The sequence below is a fragment of the Epinephelus moara genome, chromosome 16 (assembly GCF_006386435.1).
Source record: "Epinephelus moara isolate mb chromosome 16, YSFRI_EMoa_1.0, whole genome shotgun sequence".
In the NCBI taxonomy this organism is placed as follows: domain Eukaryota; kingdom Metazoa; phylum Chordata; class Actinopteri; order Perciformes; family Serranidae; genus Epinephelus; species Epinephelus moara.
In genome coordinates this window covers 24,706,909-24,722,839 of record NC_065521.1, presented here as the reverse complement: position 1 = coordinate 24,722,839, position 15,931 = coordinate 24,706,909, and the positions used below count along the sequence as shown (strand labels likewise).

General features: G+C 41.4%; 1 protein-coding gene across 1 annotated transcript in view; it reads right to left on the bottom strand.

The window, feature by feature from the left end:
- The window catches only part of LOC126402757 (adenylate cyclase type 6-like), a 44,352-nt gene that overhangs the window by 25,793 nt on the left and 2,628 nt on the right, over positions 1–15,931 (bottom strand). Inside the window, exon 3 of the mRNA XM_050064997.1 lies at positions 14,911–15,802. Within this exon, the coding sequence (XP_049920954.1) occupies positions 14,911–15,801 (891 nt within the window). The 5' untranslated portion in view covers position 15,802. The remainder of the gene's footprint in view (positions 1–14,910; positions 15,803–15,931) is intronic.

Sequence of the window (15,931 nt, the reverse complement as noted above, 5' to 3'; positions counted from 1 at the left end):
TATTTGGTAGATAGATCGATAGATCGATAGATAGATAGATAGATAGATAGATAGATAGATAGATAGAACATCACTATAGTGGTGGGAGTGACAGTAGTATGAGTAGTTGCATTAGTAACAGCACAAACCAACAGGTGTCCACTGTCATTCTCTCATTTGAATAATGATTCAACAATTCAAATGTATTAATTAACACATATTAGTATTAATGAGTAGTGGATACAAAACTGTGCTGATGTGTACTCCAGTGTGTGTTTGTCAGTGGTCTTGGCTGCTCAGTGGTTCGGGGTCAGAGTTTGGCTGGACAGAGAGAGGAGGGGGGGAGTGAGGGGGAGGAGTGGGCAGGGCCGGACACAGCACCCTCCTCCCAGCTGTGTCCTCACTAACCCCTCACTTCCTGCCCACTCACACCCTCACAGGCACAGCTGCAATTACAGCGCGGCGGCTGCATGAACACAAGATTTGGTTAATTAGCCTAACGAACCAACCAGGCGACCAGCCCCGTTCACTCCTCTGTTGGCTGCTCCCGCTGATTTGAACTGTGTGAGGGAGTCCAGACCTTGAACTGTGTGACTGTGAGCTAAACATCCAGGAATTCCCATTTCAGCTGCTACTGCCTCCATCTCCTTTTAAGCACAATGCACAACATGAACCCAAGGCCACCATTTCACTGTGACAGAGACCGATGTAACACAAATATTAAGAGATTATTCCAAAATGGGAAAATGTCTGCTGGCGACTCGTACTAAGGCATGTTTTTTTTTCTTTTAGCCAGACTGTCTTTAAATACTGAGTAACAGAATTAAGTGCGGGAACATTGAGCTACATTAAATGAGATAGTGTGTGTGTGTGTGTGTGTGTGTGTGTGTGTGGGCCAGATGCTGGAGCTCCAATAAAAACATACAAGAGTTTAGTCTTACTGTCCAGTTATATAAGCATCTGCTAACATTCATTACACTGTTTTAACGGCTGTCCTTCCCTGCTCTGACTCCTCAACCATACGCAATATTGACTTTTACTACAAAGCACACAGATCAATACGGGTACAAGAACAACAGGTTATAGTTTAAACAGCAGAAACACGAGAGCAGTTTGGTTACTGCTTCAACCCAAGCTTTGGCTTTAATGAGCTGCGCCGTTGTGGATGAGCTGACACTGAACTCATGCATGTAACACATCTGCCTCCCGGGCCATCTTCGGGAAAAGTCGCATGTGACATGTTTGCGAAGCCTGATACTTCAGCAGCGTTTCTTTGGAATAAAAGCACAGGTGTTGAGTGTCAACACATGGTTTGAAAACTACAAGCTGAGCTGCTACCGTATATGTCTTAGTGTTGTGGCCTTTTGTTTATAATGTCCTGGTGTTCTCTGCTCAGCCCTGAAAGGCTTTACACACCAAAACAAAGAGGAAATGTGATTCAGGCGTTATGAACGTTAAAGAAAATGTAGAGTCTAGCAGCTTTGGCAGCTATGACACTTCATCCCCAACAAAGAAAACAGTGCTGTCTGTCTGCCACCTTAAAAGGAGAGGCTTTTATTTTTTTACGTGTGAGGAGGGAGCGTGATAAATTAAGACTTTTTTAGCTTTCTGCACACTTCAGTGGGAGGATCCCGTGAAGGCACAAGACAGAGTGCAACTTCCTTTGGATTAACCCTGAGTATGTGAAATTACATCATGGGACCAGGGATCTTGTTATTGTATCTGACGTCATTCACTGAAAATGTGAATAAGACATGCTGTGAGACACGAAGGCTCGGAGCTGCAGACAGGAAAAACTGTCCACACTGACTGGACAAAATCATTAGGGTGATCTGCTCTTTCCATTTAATAAGCTGGTCAGGTGAAAGTCAAAGAGGCAGAGCAGGTTAAAGAGGGTCTGTAACATCTGCGTCATCGGCACAGGGCTTCAGAGGCTTTAGCCGGGAATGTTTTTTATCTAGCCCTGAATCTTTCTGAAAGAGGAAAAATATCTATAATCACCCTGAAATGTAAATAATTCAATTACTGAAGATCTTAGCCTTTGCTGCTGTGGCTTCCTATGTGTGTGTGGATGTAGAGAGACTGAGGGAGTGGGTGGTGCTGGGGTAACGTCCTCTCCAAGCTTAGCCAGTCCATCTATAGCCCTCTTGACCTGGACACAAAGCCTACAGTCATGGATGTATCATGCGCTCATTACATCTTCTGCTCAGCTGCTGTATGTAAAATTACCACCGTAGGGACAGTGGTTACAAAACCTTCATAACAAGCCCACCTTAACTGTCACAGGTGCGCTCCAGCACAAATAGCTATACACCCCTGGTTATCAGGCTCACAGAGCAGCAGTAGCTGACAACACTACACCAAAAAGTTATGGTATAAACACAAGTCCCACTAGCGACTTGAGTGAACCACTGGTTGTTGAATAATGTAGATAAGCAAAGCCCAACTAGGCCTTTATATCTGTGATATCTGATGCAGGTGCAATAACAGTACAATTTATATGATGATTGCTTTGTGATAATAAAAAACGTGTTATGGGAACAATGTTTTAGGCAACAGATGATTTTGTCATGTAAGAATAGATGACATAAGTTAAAGGACATTAGACACTTGGGGAGTTGGTCACACAATTTTAAGAAAACAAAAATAATCAAAACACCTGATATTCCTGAATGTTTGTCCAAACAAACAAATGTTTCAATTCAATAATACTATAATAACTATAACTATAATAATATTAATATTAATAATAATAATAATGTAAAAACAGAACAATGTAAAGTAGTAGAAGTAGCAATTAAACACTGGTGCCATAGCTTTGAGGATTCTCAGCTGCCGTGCAGATGTCCATTTTGTCCAAAGCAATGGTCTTAACATGATTATTGATTATTGATTGTGATTTCAAAATTGATCAAATTTGACAGCCTTAATAGATAGATGGATAGAATAAATAAACACCCACAGGAAAACAAGCTGTTGTACTGTTGTGCTGTTGTATGCAGCCAGGACCGGGAGATCGAGGCTAATCGGAAAGCTGCTGGGGCCAGGTGAAAATGGAGCTGCTGCCCACAGACAGCTAGCATCAACTGGGTGATATCAGTCCTGTGTCCTGTCACAGCTCAGTCATGTCTTACTGCATCCAATGCATTTTTTAGGGGTGGCAGCTACCACCCGATAGATCAGCCCCTGCATACAATGCAGTAAAGCTAAATTAAATTTAGGTGGTATTGTTTCAGGCATAACAGTGGGGACCACCCAAAAAAAATGAGCGCACACACACGCTCACCTAAGCCCCAGACGGTCCAGGCTTAGTCCCAGTTGTCAACTCCTAGAAACGGCATTGGTCTGTAATGTCTCTGACAATAGATCCATGGCTTGTTCACAGTGGTGTACATTTCAGTCGCAGGAAGGTGTTTGTTCCCTGATAGTCACTATGTGTGTTAATTACTGCCTCGCTCCGGTGATGCATTCTCACACCAGCCCGACATATGTTTGGGCTGTTATAACAGTGTAATTGTAACTGGGATAGTGGGATAACAGGACAGTTGGCTGGTGTGATGGTGACCTTTGACACAGAGCCATTCACCTTCCTGTCACCAGCACTGGGACAGGGTGCACTACACTGAACAGGATCCAGAGCAAAACTGCCCTTAAAAGCCTAGGGGCTTGCATGCCACACAGATCAACATTTAACACTGCTAATGGATTCCTAATATATATCTGTTGGCTGTCCGCCATGGCCGTTCAGCCTTAAATCCCTGTGTTTACTTTTGCAGAGAGCCAAGTTGTTAGTAAACCATGAGCTGTTATTAGAAGCCTGCACTTCCTCATCCCGACTCGCACAGCTATTATTAGCCCAGCTATTATTTGCCTTATCATCGGCTGTATTTAAGAGCAATATTTCGCTTATCGCTAATCCTAATTGCTCCTACCCGTGGTGGTGGAAGTTATCCGGGTTTGTATCGTTGCCTGTGGTTGTAATACAATAAGTGGATGAGTCACAAACACTCTCCCTCTCTGAGGGGGCGGGGTGGGGAGTAAAGGGGGGATCTATTATTTGAGCCAGTGCATTGTTTGGCACCCACAGCACCTGATGATGGGTTCTCACCATCTGACAGCAGCCAAGTGAGCCGCTGTGATCCATGCAGCTCACGCAGACAGACACAGATCACACACTCCACTTCTCCTGGTCTGTGTGTGTATATGTGTGCGTACAGGATGTGTGAACACTGGACACTGGATTCACTAAATATAAATATGGCAGGGTGTCAAACTTCAACACTTATTGAGTGCTAACCAAAATCTGTCCACAGAATCTGGTATTGATGAGTGCCATGTATCAAATGCAACTGATTCTTAGTCCTGTTAGCTTATTGTTTGATCTCATTATGTCATGATCTAAATCAGAGAGCACATTTTTAAAAATCCTATTTAATCTAATGTATCAAATTTTAGGCTCTATATGTTTCTTTGTTAATGCCGATGTTTAAAGAGGAACACCACGTACATTAAGAACTCTGAGCCACCAGACTCCATTAACAAAAGAAGTAATTTTACTAAGGAGAATACCGGAATTGCTGGTTTAACACTGCCTGGATCAGTTAGTGTGTAAGGTAAAGCAGGTAAAATATTCCAAATAAAGCGTACTTTAAAAAATGTTTTGAATAGGTGGGTCTTTTAAGGTACTTTTTGCTGCAGCCCCGTCTATAGCAGGTAATTGCTTAGCATGTTGGTAGCTTTTGTTTTTCAAAGATGCTAGTGAAGCAACATGGTACATAAAATAAGCACAGCATTAACATCAGATACGTCCCACCACCAAGACTAACTATATATCTTTGAACATCACAGTTATGGCTGAAAATAACAACAGAAATAAACCGAGTTCACGACTCAAATCAATTGCCAGTCATCTACCCAGAAGTGATAGCGTGATGTTGCAGTGCTCAGTTTATTGTATCTCAGTTCTGAAACAGAAAGCGTACCCATATACTCAGAGCATTCCCCTGGGTGCTCTCAGTGTCATCCAGAACATCTTTCCCAATTAACTGTCTATGGCGCAGCTTCAGACTTGATGATGACATCACAAATTTGAGGTTTTAGCACTCTAGTTTTTGGATTTCAGGGAGAGTTGCTCATGCTTACTTATATCATTGGAGTGTCTTAGACTACAGGAAGAACATATGAATTTTACAAGTGTTGTAGTTTTCCTTCAAGAGGTCAAACAAACAGATTTAGTACTTATCTCTCAAACTAAAGCATGAAAAAGTTGTTTTGGTACAGGCACCAGTATCGGTTAAAAAAAAAGATATCCAGCCCTAAAAATAGGCCACTGTGAACTCTAATACAAAAGCTGCACAGTAAATCAATGTGATAATAACCTGCGCAATAAACACATCGTGAAAGGCTGCAATATTTCACTCAGGGTGTTAGTTGAAAGAGAGTACCAGTAAAAAAAACTGCCATTTAAAATGTGACAGTCATCTTTTTTTAATTGGTGCCAGTTATGTTCCATTAATTGTTCAGTTTGAACAATAAATGAATGTTGGAAATAATTTCCTTTTTTCCTGTTTAACAAGCAAATTATTGTATCAAAGCAGTATGCAGAAATAAGGCAGGACTGAGTACAGTACAGATACCAAAATCAGATATATATCCTGCACATCCAGAGAGATAATACTAAAAAGATAAAGAGCCAACACGGCGCATTTTCTTTCGGTTTTAATACCGCTCAGAGAGCAGAGGCAGTACATGAGAGTATCAGACACAGACCTTGTCATACTCTCCAAGCAAACATCATAAATAATTGCATAAAGGTTAAAGTAGCCTGTGTGGCTGCTTTGAGGTTTTCCTTAGGTAACACCAATGTTCTGGCCTAAATGCATTATGCACACCTCGGTCATGCCTGTGACATTTCATTGATTGGTATCTTTTTCACCAGTGTTAAGCAGAGGGATCAGTATGTTTCCACTAGTCCCACATTCGTTGACCCCATAACAATCTGCCAAAGGAACAGGTTTTTCCTCTAGTGTCAGACCAGCACACAATAACAAAAGCACAGACGAGATGTACCTTCGAGACTTCACTCTCTTCTTGACCTGCATGTCAATAGCTCACTCTTCAGAGGACTCCATTTGGGATTTGCCTATCCAAATATATCCTGCTGCACATAAAAGAACAACTTCACTTTAGGTCCTTGATAATCCATGTATGACATCTTGCACACAGGCTGGTTATACATTCTTAGAACCAAACAATGGCACCAAAAGTCACATAATCCCCCTTAAGGCATACAGGCATATGGACGCACAGCTGTTCATACTTAACTTATGGAAATACTGTACATATATCAAAGCAAAACTTCTCTTCCCACAAGAGAGAGTGACATAAGAAAAACACGAGGGACATGTGGCGTCTCACTGGGAAGCACTCAGAGGGCCAACTGAATCTGTTCTGGACCATGTGATGTGTGTGCGTGTGCACTGACTCGTACGTGTCTGACTTCCAGCCACAGTCTGAGTGCCCGGCGCCACGAGATGAAACCATAACTCAGGTGACGGGACAAAAGTAGACCGATGCAAAGGGGGCATTTTCCACGGGGGGCTCTTTCAAATTTGGAGTTGGAGTACATTTCTAAAATCTCTAGAGATTGTGTTCTGTACTCCGCAGCCAACAGGATGAGAAAGCTGTGGGTGACAAAAAGTCTGATGGCAATAATCTGAGAATTGTCCATTAGGATTATTGCGCGCTTACACTAAAGGTTACAAACAAAACCTCATGCGACTGGAAGATAAACTGCTGGCTCTGTGTGGTGCATTCATGTGCTGGAGTGAAGATCTGACATTAGAACGTTCAGTGCTGCTAACGAGCAGGAATGTCAGAAAACCAAACATGGGAACAAACACTGATGCCACCAACAGAATAAGAGGAATTTGGTAGCTTCTTCCAATCAAAGGGCTGCTGCGCGTCTGTCAAAACTTGGAAGTAAAACAGCTTCCACAACGTCAGCTGTCAGAGCAGCCCGCAGCAGCAGACTTCTTAAACCAAATGCAGTTAAAGGGATGAAGCGTGCAAAATCCCAGTAAGCAGAAGTGAAGACGAGGAAATAATGAACTGACCCTTCTGTGGACAAGTTGCAGCACCAGAGGGGCTAAATATCCATTCAGAGTTTCCAGCAACTTGACTCACTTTGCAGTCAGATGTCTTCCGCTTACAGTAATATGATGAAAAGAAGTAATTATGTGAGTGAGATGAAGACAGATGAGTTGTTCAAGAGCAAAACTGTATAGACTGTAGGGCTGCAGGAAGACTGTTCTCATGATCTGTTTGTATATATACTTACTAAGAGTAATGCACCAGAATTCATATATAAACCACATAATCTGTGAATAACTCACAATCAGGACGGCTGTGATCATGTGACCAGTGCACTGAGAGGAGTAGAGGCGGCAGTAATATAAAGACAGAAAGTCCATGTAAGGAGGCAGGTTAGGGTGGAGGATGGGTCAAACAAACACTGGACTTACCACCAGGAGACCAATGTTTGTGACCGTTTGAAACCAAGAGAACTTTTTTCTCACACTGAACCTACATAACTTTACTTGCCTTAATTTAACCTACATAACTTGTTCAGTATATGACTTTGTGTTAAGTACGTAAGTGTGTAACTTCATGATGCCCAACCATATTTATTTTCCTAAAAATGACCTACAGAAATTTACTTACTTAAACCTAATGGCAATAGCAACAGCACATTTCATTACATGTAAACTCAAAGTGGTTTACGTTGAAGACAGCATATAGAAGAAAGCAGGAGAACCTACATAACTTTACACTAACTAGGCAACTTTACGTTATGTATGTAATTTGATGACGCCATCTGTAGGGTGCTAATTCGTTCAATATCATACGAACCATTGTATGAGGATACGTTGCTGCACAATATGAGCAAAGTATGTGATAATGTTTAACATCATGATAACAATATTACTTGTGATAAACAGATATTTAAGTGTAATCAGGTCTTGACTCAGACTTGCACACTATCTGTGCTGGTGCAACGTCATCTCTCCTGTATCCAAAATATTACCAGATGGCTGATGTGCTACTTTTTTTTAGGCACCACTTACTTCCTTTCTGGCTTTCACACTTTCATCTGCACTTGTCTTGTCAACCTTTCCCCCTTCAACCATGCAGAGGAGGACGGCAGCACTGGATGCCTAACTGTGAGGTCTGACTGGCCAGAGAGACAGGATGGCATGTGACGGACAAAACAGTACCTACAGACAGAATGTGATTTAACATGTTGGTACTATATTCAAAGCACAGTATCGCAGTCTTTCATGATAAGTTTATTACGCAAGTTGACTGGAAAGGTGACAATTAAAAAAAGAACTTAAAGTGGGTTGAGTTTTTTGTTTTGGAGTGAAATTCTTCGATTATAAATATTAAAGGTATCATTTACTGAATAACTACTTAATTCATGAAATAATTCTTAGCTTTGACCTGCAACTTTTACATCATTTTAAAAATATAATGTCTGTGTTCTGACTTACAGATGGTTGTTTATCATATTAAACTCTTAAACAACAATAGAATAAAGCTAAGTAAGAACAGTTGTGATGAGAAAATAATTGATAGTTACCAATTAAACTATATTCCAAAGTCTGCATTGTGACTGAATGCACACACAAACACATTATCCTCACATTATAGTTGTATATGCCATTTTGGTAACTTCTGATGTTTCATAAGTAAGAACAATAATCGATACAGCATTCCAAAATCTCTAGAGGATAATTTTGAAGGAATTGCATGTTTCAAGAAGAGCTGCCAAAGACAGGCCAGCAAGTAGTGAAATAAATGGTTCATCATGTTGATTTTTCTCTGTGAGGAAGAACACTTGTCAATAATTTCTTGCCAAGCCTACATGAAATGATGCTCATCTCAAACAAGCAAAACTTGTGAGCCAGCATTATGACACTAATATGATACTTCTAGGGGAAACAGTGCCAAGAGGGAGAGAGAGAGAAAAATGTATTCACAGAAGAAATTAAATATTCTGGCTAACTATGAGAGTTCACTATCTTTCCACCATTGGTGTGTATTCAGGTTGGTAGCTTCCACTGAGGACACGAAGGTCAGGACTAGAGTGCAGCCCTCGTCACAATCTCAAAATCTTTCATTCGCCACCTGTACGAATGAATGAGGTCCCTCTGGAGACTGTTCCTGTAGGACAGTGGAGGCACTTCAAGTGAGCAGCAGCAGTGTAACTTGCCTCTTCCTGAGAGCAGTTATAACTTCATCTCTCTGTAGTTGTCAGAGGAGGCCCTTCAGAGCCGAGCAGTGAAATGTGGACATCTATGGAAACAATCCCCATGAGTAGCGTGAGCTCAATCTCAGCCCGTTGAGAAATAAAAGGCCACTCCATCTGAGGGGGATTTTGTGAGAATGGAATTATGACTCAGAGAAAAAGAGGGAGAAAAGTGGAAAGAGAGACGAGACTGGCAGCTCTTTTACAGCCGGGTGCGTCAGCCCAGCATTATTTCACACTTTTCATCTGTGGCCATCCTCTTGTCACCACTCTAACCTCCACAACCCCCCCCCCCACACACACACACACACATGCCTCCCCGGCTTCATCGTGGAGGTCCCTAACAAAGACCACTTTTGTGCTCGTCGTCATCGGTCTCACATCTTCTCAGCTCTGATCCTGCATGAACATCTCCGCAGGGAAAACACAAATAAGGAAAAAACAAGAGCTGGCTGGAGGATGATGAGGTCCCAGAAGAAGAAACCAGCTTTCCCAGATCAGAGAGTCTGGCCATATGACGCCAGGAGCCACAGAGTTTGTGTGAGCTGACGTGTGTGTGATAGAGAGGGTGTGACAGACTGAATGGAGTCCTTCTGTATTCATAAAACTGCGAGTAGTTTGAAGCCAGACTAAGTGATACCTGTTGAGACTGAGCGCTGACTGCTCTTTTCTTGAGGGTGAAAACAAAGAAATTCCTCTTAGTTTCTAAATATTTATGTACAGATGAGTGTGATATGGCTGATAACAGCATTAAACAACCCCAAGCAAATCGGATATCCTGTCTTCAATCTCTATTACAACCCTACGAGCCCCAGGAGAGAGTGAGACGAACAGTGCGAGGCCCATGTCCCATCATTGATTGCTCACAGAACTGGAACGCACTGTGTTGGGGGTCCAAGCCTGCAGGCAGGGCAGCAGTCCATCATCATCAGAGGACCAATTCAACCAACCAGGGCTAGAGTGCACAGAGGCAACAGACCAATGTGCCTGTAGTCACCCTGTCTAGTCTGGAGCATGGGTACTTAACACACAAGCTCACTAGACCAGTAGAGTTATGTCAATATTGCCTTATTCAGAGTGGCTCCACATTCATCTGGTTGCTTAATAGTGACGGTTGGTAGAGAAAACCAATCACATGATGTCTCTGGAGAGTTACAGAGTTCAATCCATGTGTGTTTTTAGAGTTATTTTGTGGCACTGACTTCAAACATGACCACGTCAAACAGGGAAACATCATGTAGTTAAGGTTGTGGCACGATTCTTTTATTCTTCTCCTCTGAAACAGCATGTAGGTCATTATGGGACACCCCACTGAAAACTGTTCAAATGAGATTCTTCCACTACACTACACAGCTCTTACTGGCAGGTTGACCTATGGCACCAATTAAATGGCACGAAAACTGTAGGATACATACATTAATAAGGTGAATAACCCTTTTTCATAGTCATATTGGGTTCTATTGTTCTTTTGTTTATTATTTTCTCAGTTTTCCAAGTAAGCCATGACAGTGTGACAGTGAGTCTGCACACACAACACAGGGACGATAAAACTCAAGCAGCTAAACAGAATCCAACCATCATTAAATGTATTGTTTACACCTGTGTAACGATGGGTTTGAGAACCTTTTCCAAATGGTCCCATCCATCTCAATCGTAAACCTCCGAGCTAATCAATTCTTTTTTATCAGTGCAGGTGTTTTTTTTATTTGTGACAACACAAACAATGACGTAAGAGTTTGTCATTTATCTACACTGTTGGAAACCTGCAACAAGGGTCAAGGCGTGGAGGATGAAACAGTCCAAAGCCTGGCAACATTCAACAAATATGCAACAGCACTGTTTGTACTGTCTGTAAAATGGCTTTTTTCTACTCTTTTTCTACACTGTGTTCGGACTCTTGTATAATAATAAAACAGTTACTGTCATGCTAAAACCCTATAGGACTACTTTTTTTTCCACATAGAAAACTCATCACAAATCAATAAGGGAACTGATTAATCGTACCGATAAGCAGAATCTATAACAGCATTGGTATCAATGAAATCTTACTAATTCCCATTGTTACACCTGTGCTTTTTCTACTGTGACGTGTCCATAGGTCTTCAGTGTGAATGTTCTGTTGTATCAATGAACGTGACTGGGTAACAGTTAAAAAACTACATTTTAAAGGTTTGGTGCTTAAATGATAAGTTGATTTTCAATACTAGATAAACAGAAAAATGACCATTTAAAAAATCTTTGATGGCATCTGTCGAGGGAAAATGCCAAACATTCACTGGTTCAAGTCTCTAAAATACCAGGGTTTGCTTTTTTTTCTGTTTTATATCATTCTAACTTTAATGGTTTTGGGTTTGGATCAAAACAAGCAATTAGGAACGTGTGATGTGCATTTTTAATTTACATTACAAGTTAATGTTTTTAATGAAAGTAATGGTTAGTTGTTGTTCTACAAAAGGTCAGCCATTCCTTTTTGCAGGTTCATGAATAGTTTTTGAATCCCTGAGCACAATTTCATAATACAATCTGAGACAGCGTAAACCTCAGTAACACACTGAACATAAAGACAGAATCAGTGAGGATCTGACCGCACATACAAGAAGAATAAACACACAAAACTAATGAAGAAATAACTCCAATGTGTTGGGAGCTGAAGCCATAATAAAAGTCTAATTCTGCTTTTATTTTTTTTTCCACAGCCTCCAATACGAAGACGTAGTCATCCTGTTTTCCATCGAATTCATTGCACAATCCGAGTATCCCACCCCACCCTGTTTCATTTTACTACAATAGCCTCCTTGTTTTAGGGAATTGCGGCCTGAATGGCACCATGCTACATTATCATGATATTCCTCCACGATGCAGCTAAACGGGCTCATTCAACCCAGATGACCTTCCACAAACCCCAACAGAGTTGCCAATAGCTGCCCTACAGCACAAAACATAGGCTCATTAAAAATCTCATTTGAAAAACTGCCGAGATCTACAGCACCATCTACTTTTAGTACGGCACCTTTGACATGGAAAAGTGGTTGAAGAGTCTGTACAATGTTTGTCCTATATTGATGGGAAGAGAAAGTAGGGCGTTTCCACTTGTGAATACAGTAACAACATTGTGCTCAATTGTATGGTGATAATAGTGGGCCCTGACTAGCACGAGTCTGAGATATGTGTCTTGTTTTCTCATGAATATAAATGTTCACTTTCATTTTCAGAGATGGCTGTATGTTGAGCAGCAACTACAGCCCAAAAAGACACATCAAGACAACATTTTTTACAGCTACTGATTGACTGATTCACATTTTTCAAGTCTGTCTTAAAACAATACTCACATGTCCAAACATACAGTATATGAGATATAGGCTGCTGTTATTGTTCTTCCTGTCTGTGCTAGCTGTGAAAAGACTTCATGTGACTTCAGTGTGATGGGAAACAAAATCCACAGCTCTTGTTTTGTTCAAAAATGCATTGTGCTCAGCCAAAACTGATAAGAGACTGTCAGAGTTACACAAATCAAGTCAGTATCTTAAAGTCTGGGTCTTTTCAGTACAAAATTCCCTTCAATATTTCACACAAAAAAGACAGTAACATTGGAAGATGTCCACTTGATTTATTTACCTCAGACTGCTGACGCCTCGCACTAACTTTGACTGAACTTTGTATGCAAAACAAACTGGCGATTGTATCTCCCATCATTTACACTGAAACTGCATTCAGAGGTGACCAGTATGGACAGGTGGAGCAACTACAGTGACTTTCACTCTACATGTCGCTGTGAGTATTTTAGTAAAACAGAAAATTTGTGAAACTTTCCTTTAAAAAGAATTGTGACTAAAAGGTGCATCCAGCTCAATAATCCCTCCACTAGAGATGCACCAATCGATTGGCCAGTGACCGAAATCAACAGATTTTCAGCTTGATCGATCACACCCTGTCAGTTTTAGATATAGCTGATCCTGTGCCAATTAAATTTACATGCATGCCCACATGATGGTTCACATCACACGCACGGTGACACAAATGATAATCAACTATTGTTACATCCGCTGCAACCTGTTCTTATTCGAATGAATGAAACGCTTTGTCACGTCCTCTTGTTTGCGACTTTTCAGACCCTCTTAGTGCCTTTATTTCTAAAAAGCAACTAGTGACAAATTTAGCAACTTGGTTGGATTTTACTTGTACAAAAAAGCTCTGTCCTGTAACCTGGAGCACTTTTTTATTTTGAGATTTGTTTGAGTGAGAGCGAGAGAAGGTCCTGTAGCCTGGTGCAGTTTCAGAGAAAATGTAAAAGTTGGTTAAGGGTCAGTGTTTTATTATGAACATACAACTGAATTTTCATCGTAGAAAAGTAACCAAATGTTTTGTATGCTGCCAATTGTAGCTCTTAGAAAGAAAGAAAATCGGAATCGACCAGAATCGGAATCCCCAGCAGAATTGTTCCAATAGTGATAGCAGTACCTGGATCAGGTTAAGTACACAAGTCTAATTTATTAATTAACTTTAAAGTAGTTTCACATCCAGATAAAAATGGCAGTTTTCTCAAAATTTGTTTTTTGCTACTGTAAACAGCAGCCTACACAGCAAGTCGCACTGTGCAGCCACTGACAGCTACCGTTTTAGAGTGGCGAAGAAGAACTGATTACTGGTAAAAAGGGTAGCCATTAGTACAATGTCAAACTAGATATTAAAAATAAAATTCTATGGCATTTGTTCTCTGTATTTCATTGTGTTTTACAAGTGGTTCAACCTGAAAGATGCCTATGATAGCAATTATTTCACATCTATGCAGGGTTAGAAGGGTTTTTTTAGTGCAATGGTACGGATCAGTTCTTGGTATCAGCCAATAGGAATCAGAAGGAAAAATGGTATTGGAACATCTCTTATCGGCAAGTCAGACAAAAATCATAATTTGCCAAAAAATTGCAATCAGTGCATCTCTACATTCTAACCTCAGAGATTTTGCCAAATAGATGGGATGACTATTTCTTTGATATATCTTTTTGTATGAGAGCATTGAGGGCAAATTTGCAATTCAGTGAGCAGAAATGCTTTGTGGCAATATGTGATATTCTGCGTCAGTTTGATGAAGTACATTGATTTGTCAGATGTCAGATCTTTGTGTATTATTTCATCTATAAACATTTTCTCAACTGAAATTTCCAACAAATGTACAATTTCACTATCAGAGCTGCAACTCACCATTTTTTCATATTTAATTAATGTGTTATTTGGTTTTTCTTTTTCTATAAAACTGCAAGAATTTGTGAAAAATCACACCACAATTTCCAAGACCCCAACCTCCCCAACCAAATTTCTTGTTTTCTCAAACAGTCCAAAACCCAGAGATATTCGGTTTACAATTATAAGAAACAGAAAAAATTAGAAGTAGTTAGATTTAAACTCACATACCTGCAAATGTTTGTTTGATATGTGACTCAAACCATAACTGTCAGCTCTACTCATAATACAGATGTTGGTATCGCAATATAAAATTAAATGTACCATGATAGAAAAACATCCATATCACCCACACCTAACAGACCCAGTCGAATCTCCCTCCATTATTTTCTGTGTTCTGTGTTTGTGTTTTTCTGTTCCGTGATATTTCTGCTCTCACTCACCTGTTTAAAAACGAACTTGTACTCTTGGTTGAGCTGCCAGGAGGTCACTAGGTGTATGGTGGACAACACAGCTCCGCTAACCACAGCAGCTCTCATTCTGACTGGCAGCAGCGTGTAGATGATGTAGATGAAGAAGACCGTCCACCAGATGCCCTCTGAGGCACTGGGGGGGTACACCCTCAGCACCCCAAATATCTGCACTACAATCAGCACGCCGATCACAAGGTAGCTCACAATCCACATGTAGTCCTGGTGGAAGCCGTTGCGGTTGCAAACCACCATCATGGCCAGGAAGAGAGCCATGGCCACAGAGAGTACTGAGACGTAGGCCACGTTGGGGGTCGTGTGGATACAGTGGAAGGCCAGCATGACCGCACAAACCACCACCAGCACCCCCATCAGCATGGTCAGAGAGCTCTGGTTGAGTCTGAAGAAGTAGCGCTGGTACAGACGCTCCAGCTTGGCTGACTGAAATTTCTTAGATTGGAAAACCCACACAATCCGCATCCAGCAGTCTGCTGCGGTCATCGCCTTGCAGCCGCCCTCTGCTGATTCCTCTAATTCATCCTCTTTCCTGCCCTTCAGCTCGCCATCTTCGAAGCCCAGGTCCACTGCCTTTAGACCCAGATCCCCACCACCCATCCTCTTCCCATAGTGGTCCTCCTGCCAGCCACAGCGCAAGCCATAGCTGCCCCCGCTGGTGCCTGCTCCGCAATGGTAATGCTGGGGGGCTGCATTAGGGAGCTCCAGGTCCTCAGGGTCTCTCAGACAACTCATGTAGTGTGGGTTGCACAGCGACGAGCTGTCCTTCCTCTTTTTGCCATTGCGCTCTCCCCATGCTGTCTTTCGCTCATCCACTCTGCCTACAAAGAGGCCTCTGGCCCACGACATCCTGAACAGAACACAGGGACGTTAAGAGAACACACAGATGGAAAAGCTTCTCATTAAAACACTGCTGATGTTGAGGCATTTAATCTGAACATCCAACATGCAAAATGTCAGTTTAAGAGATAATGGCATG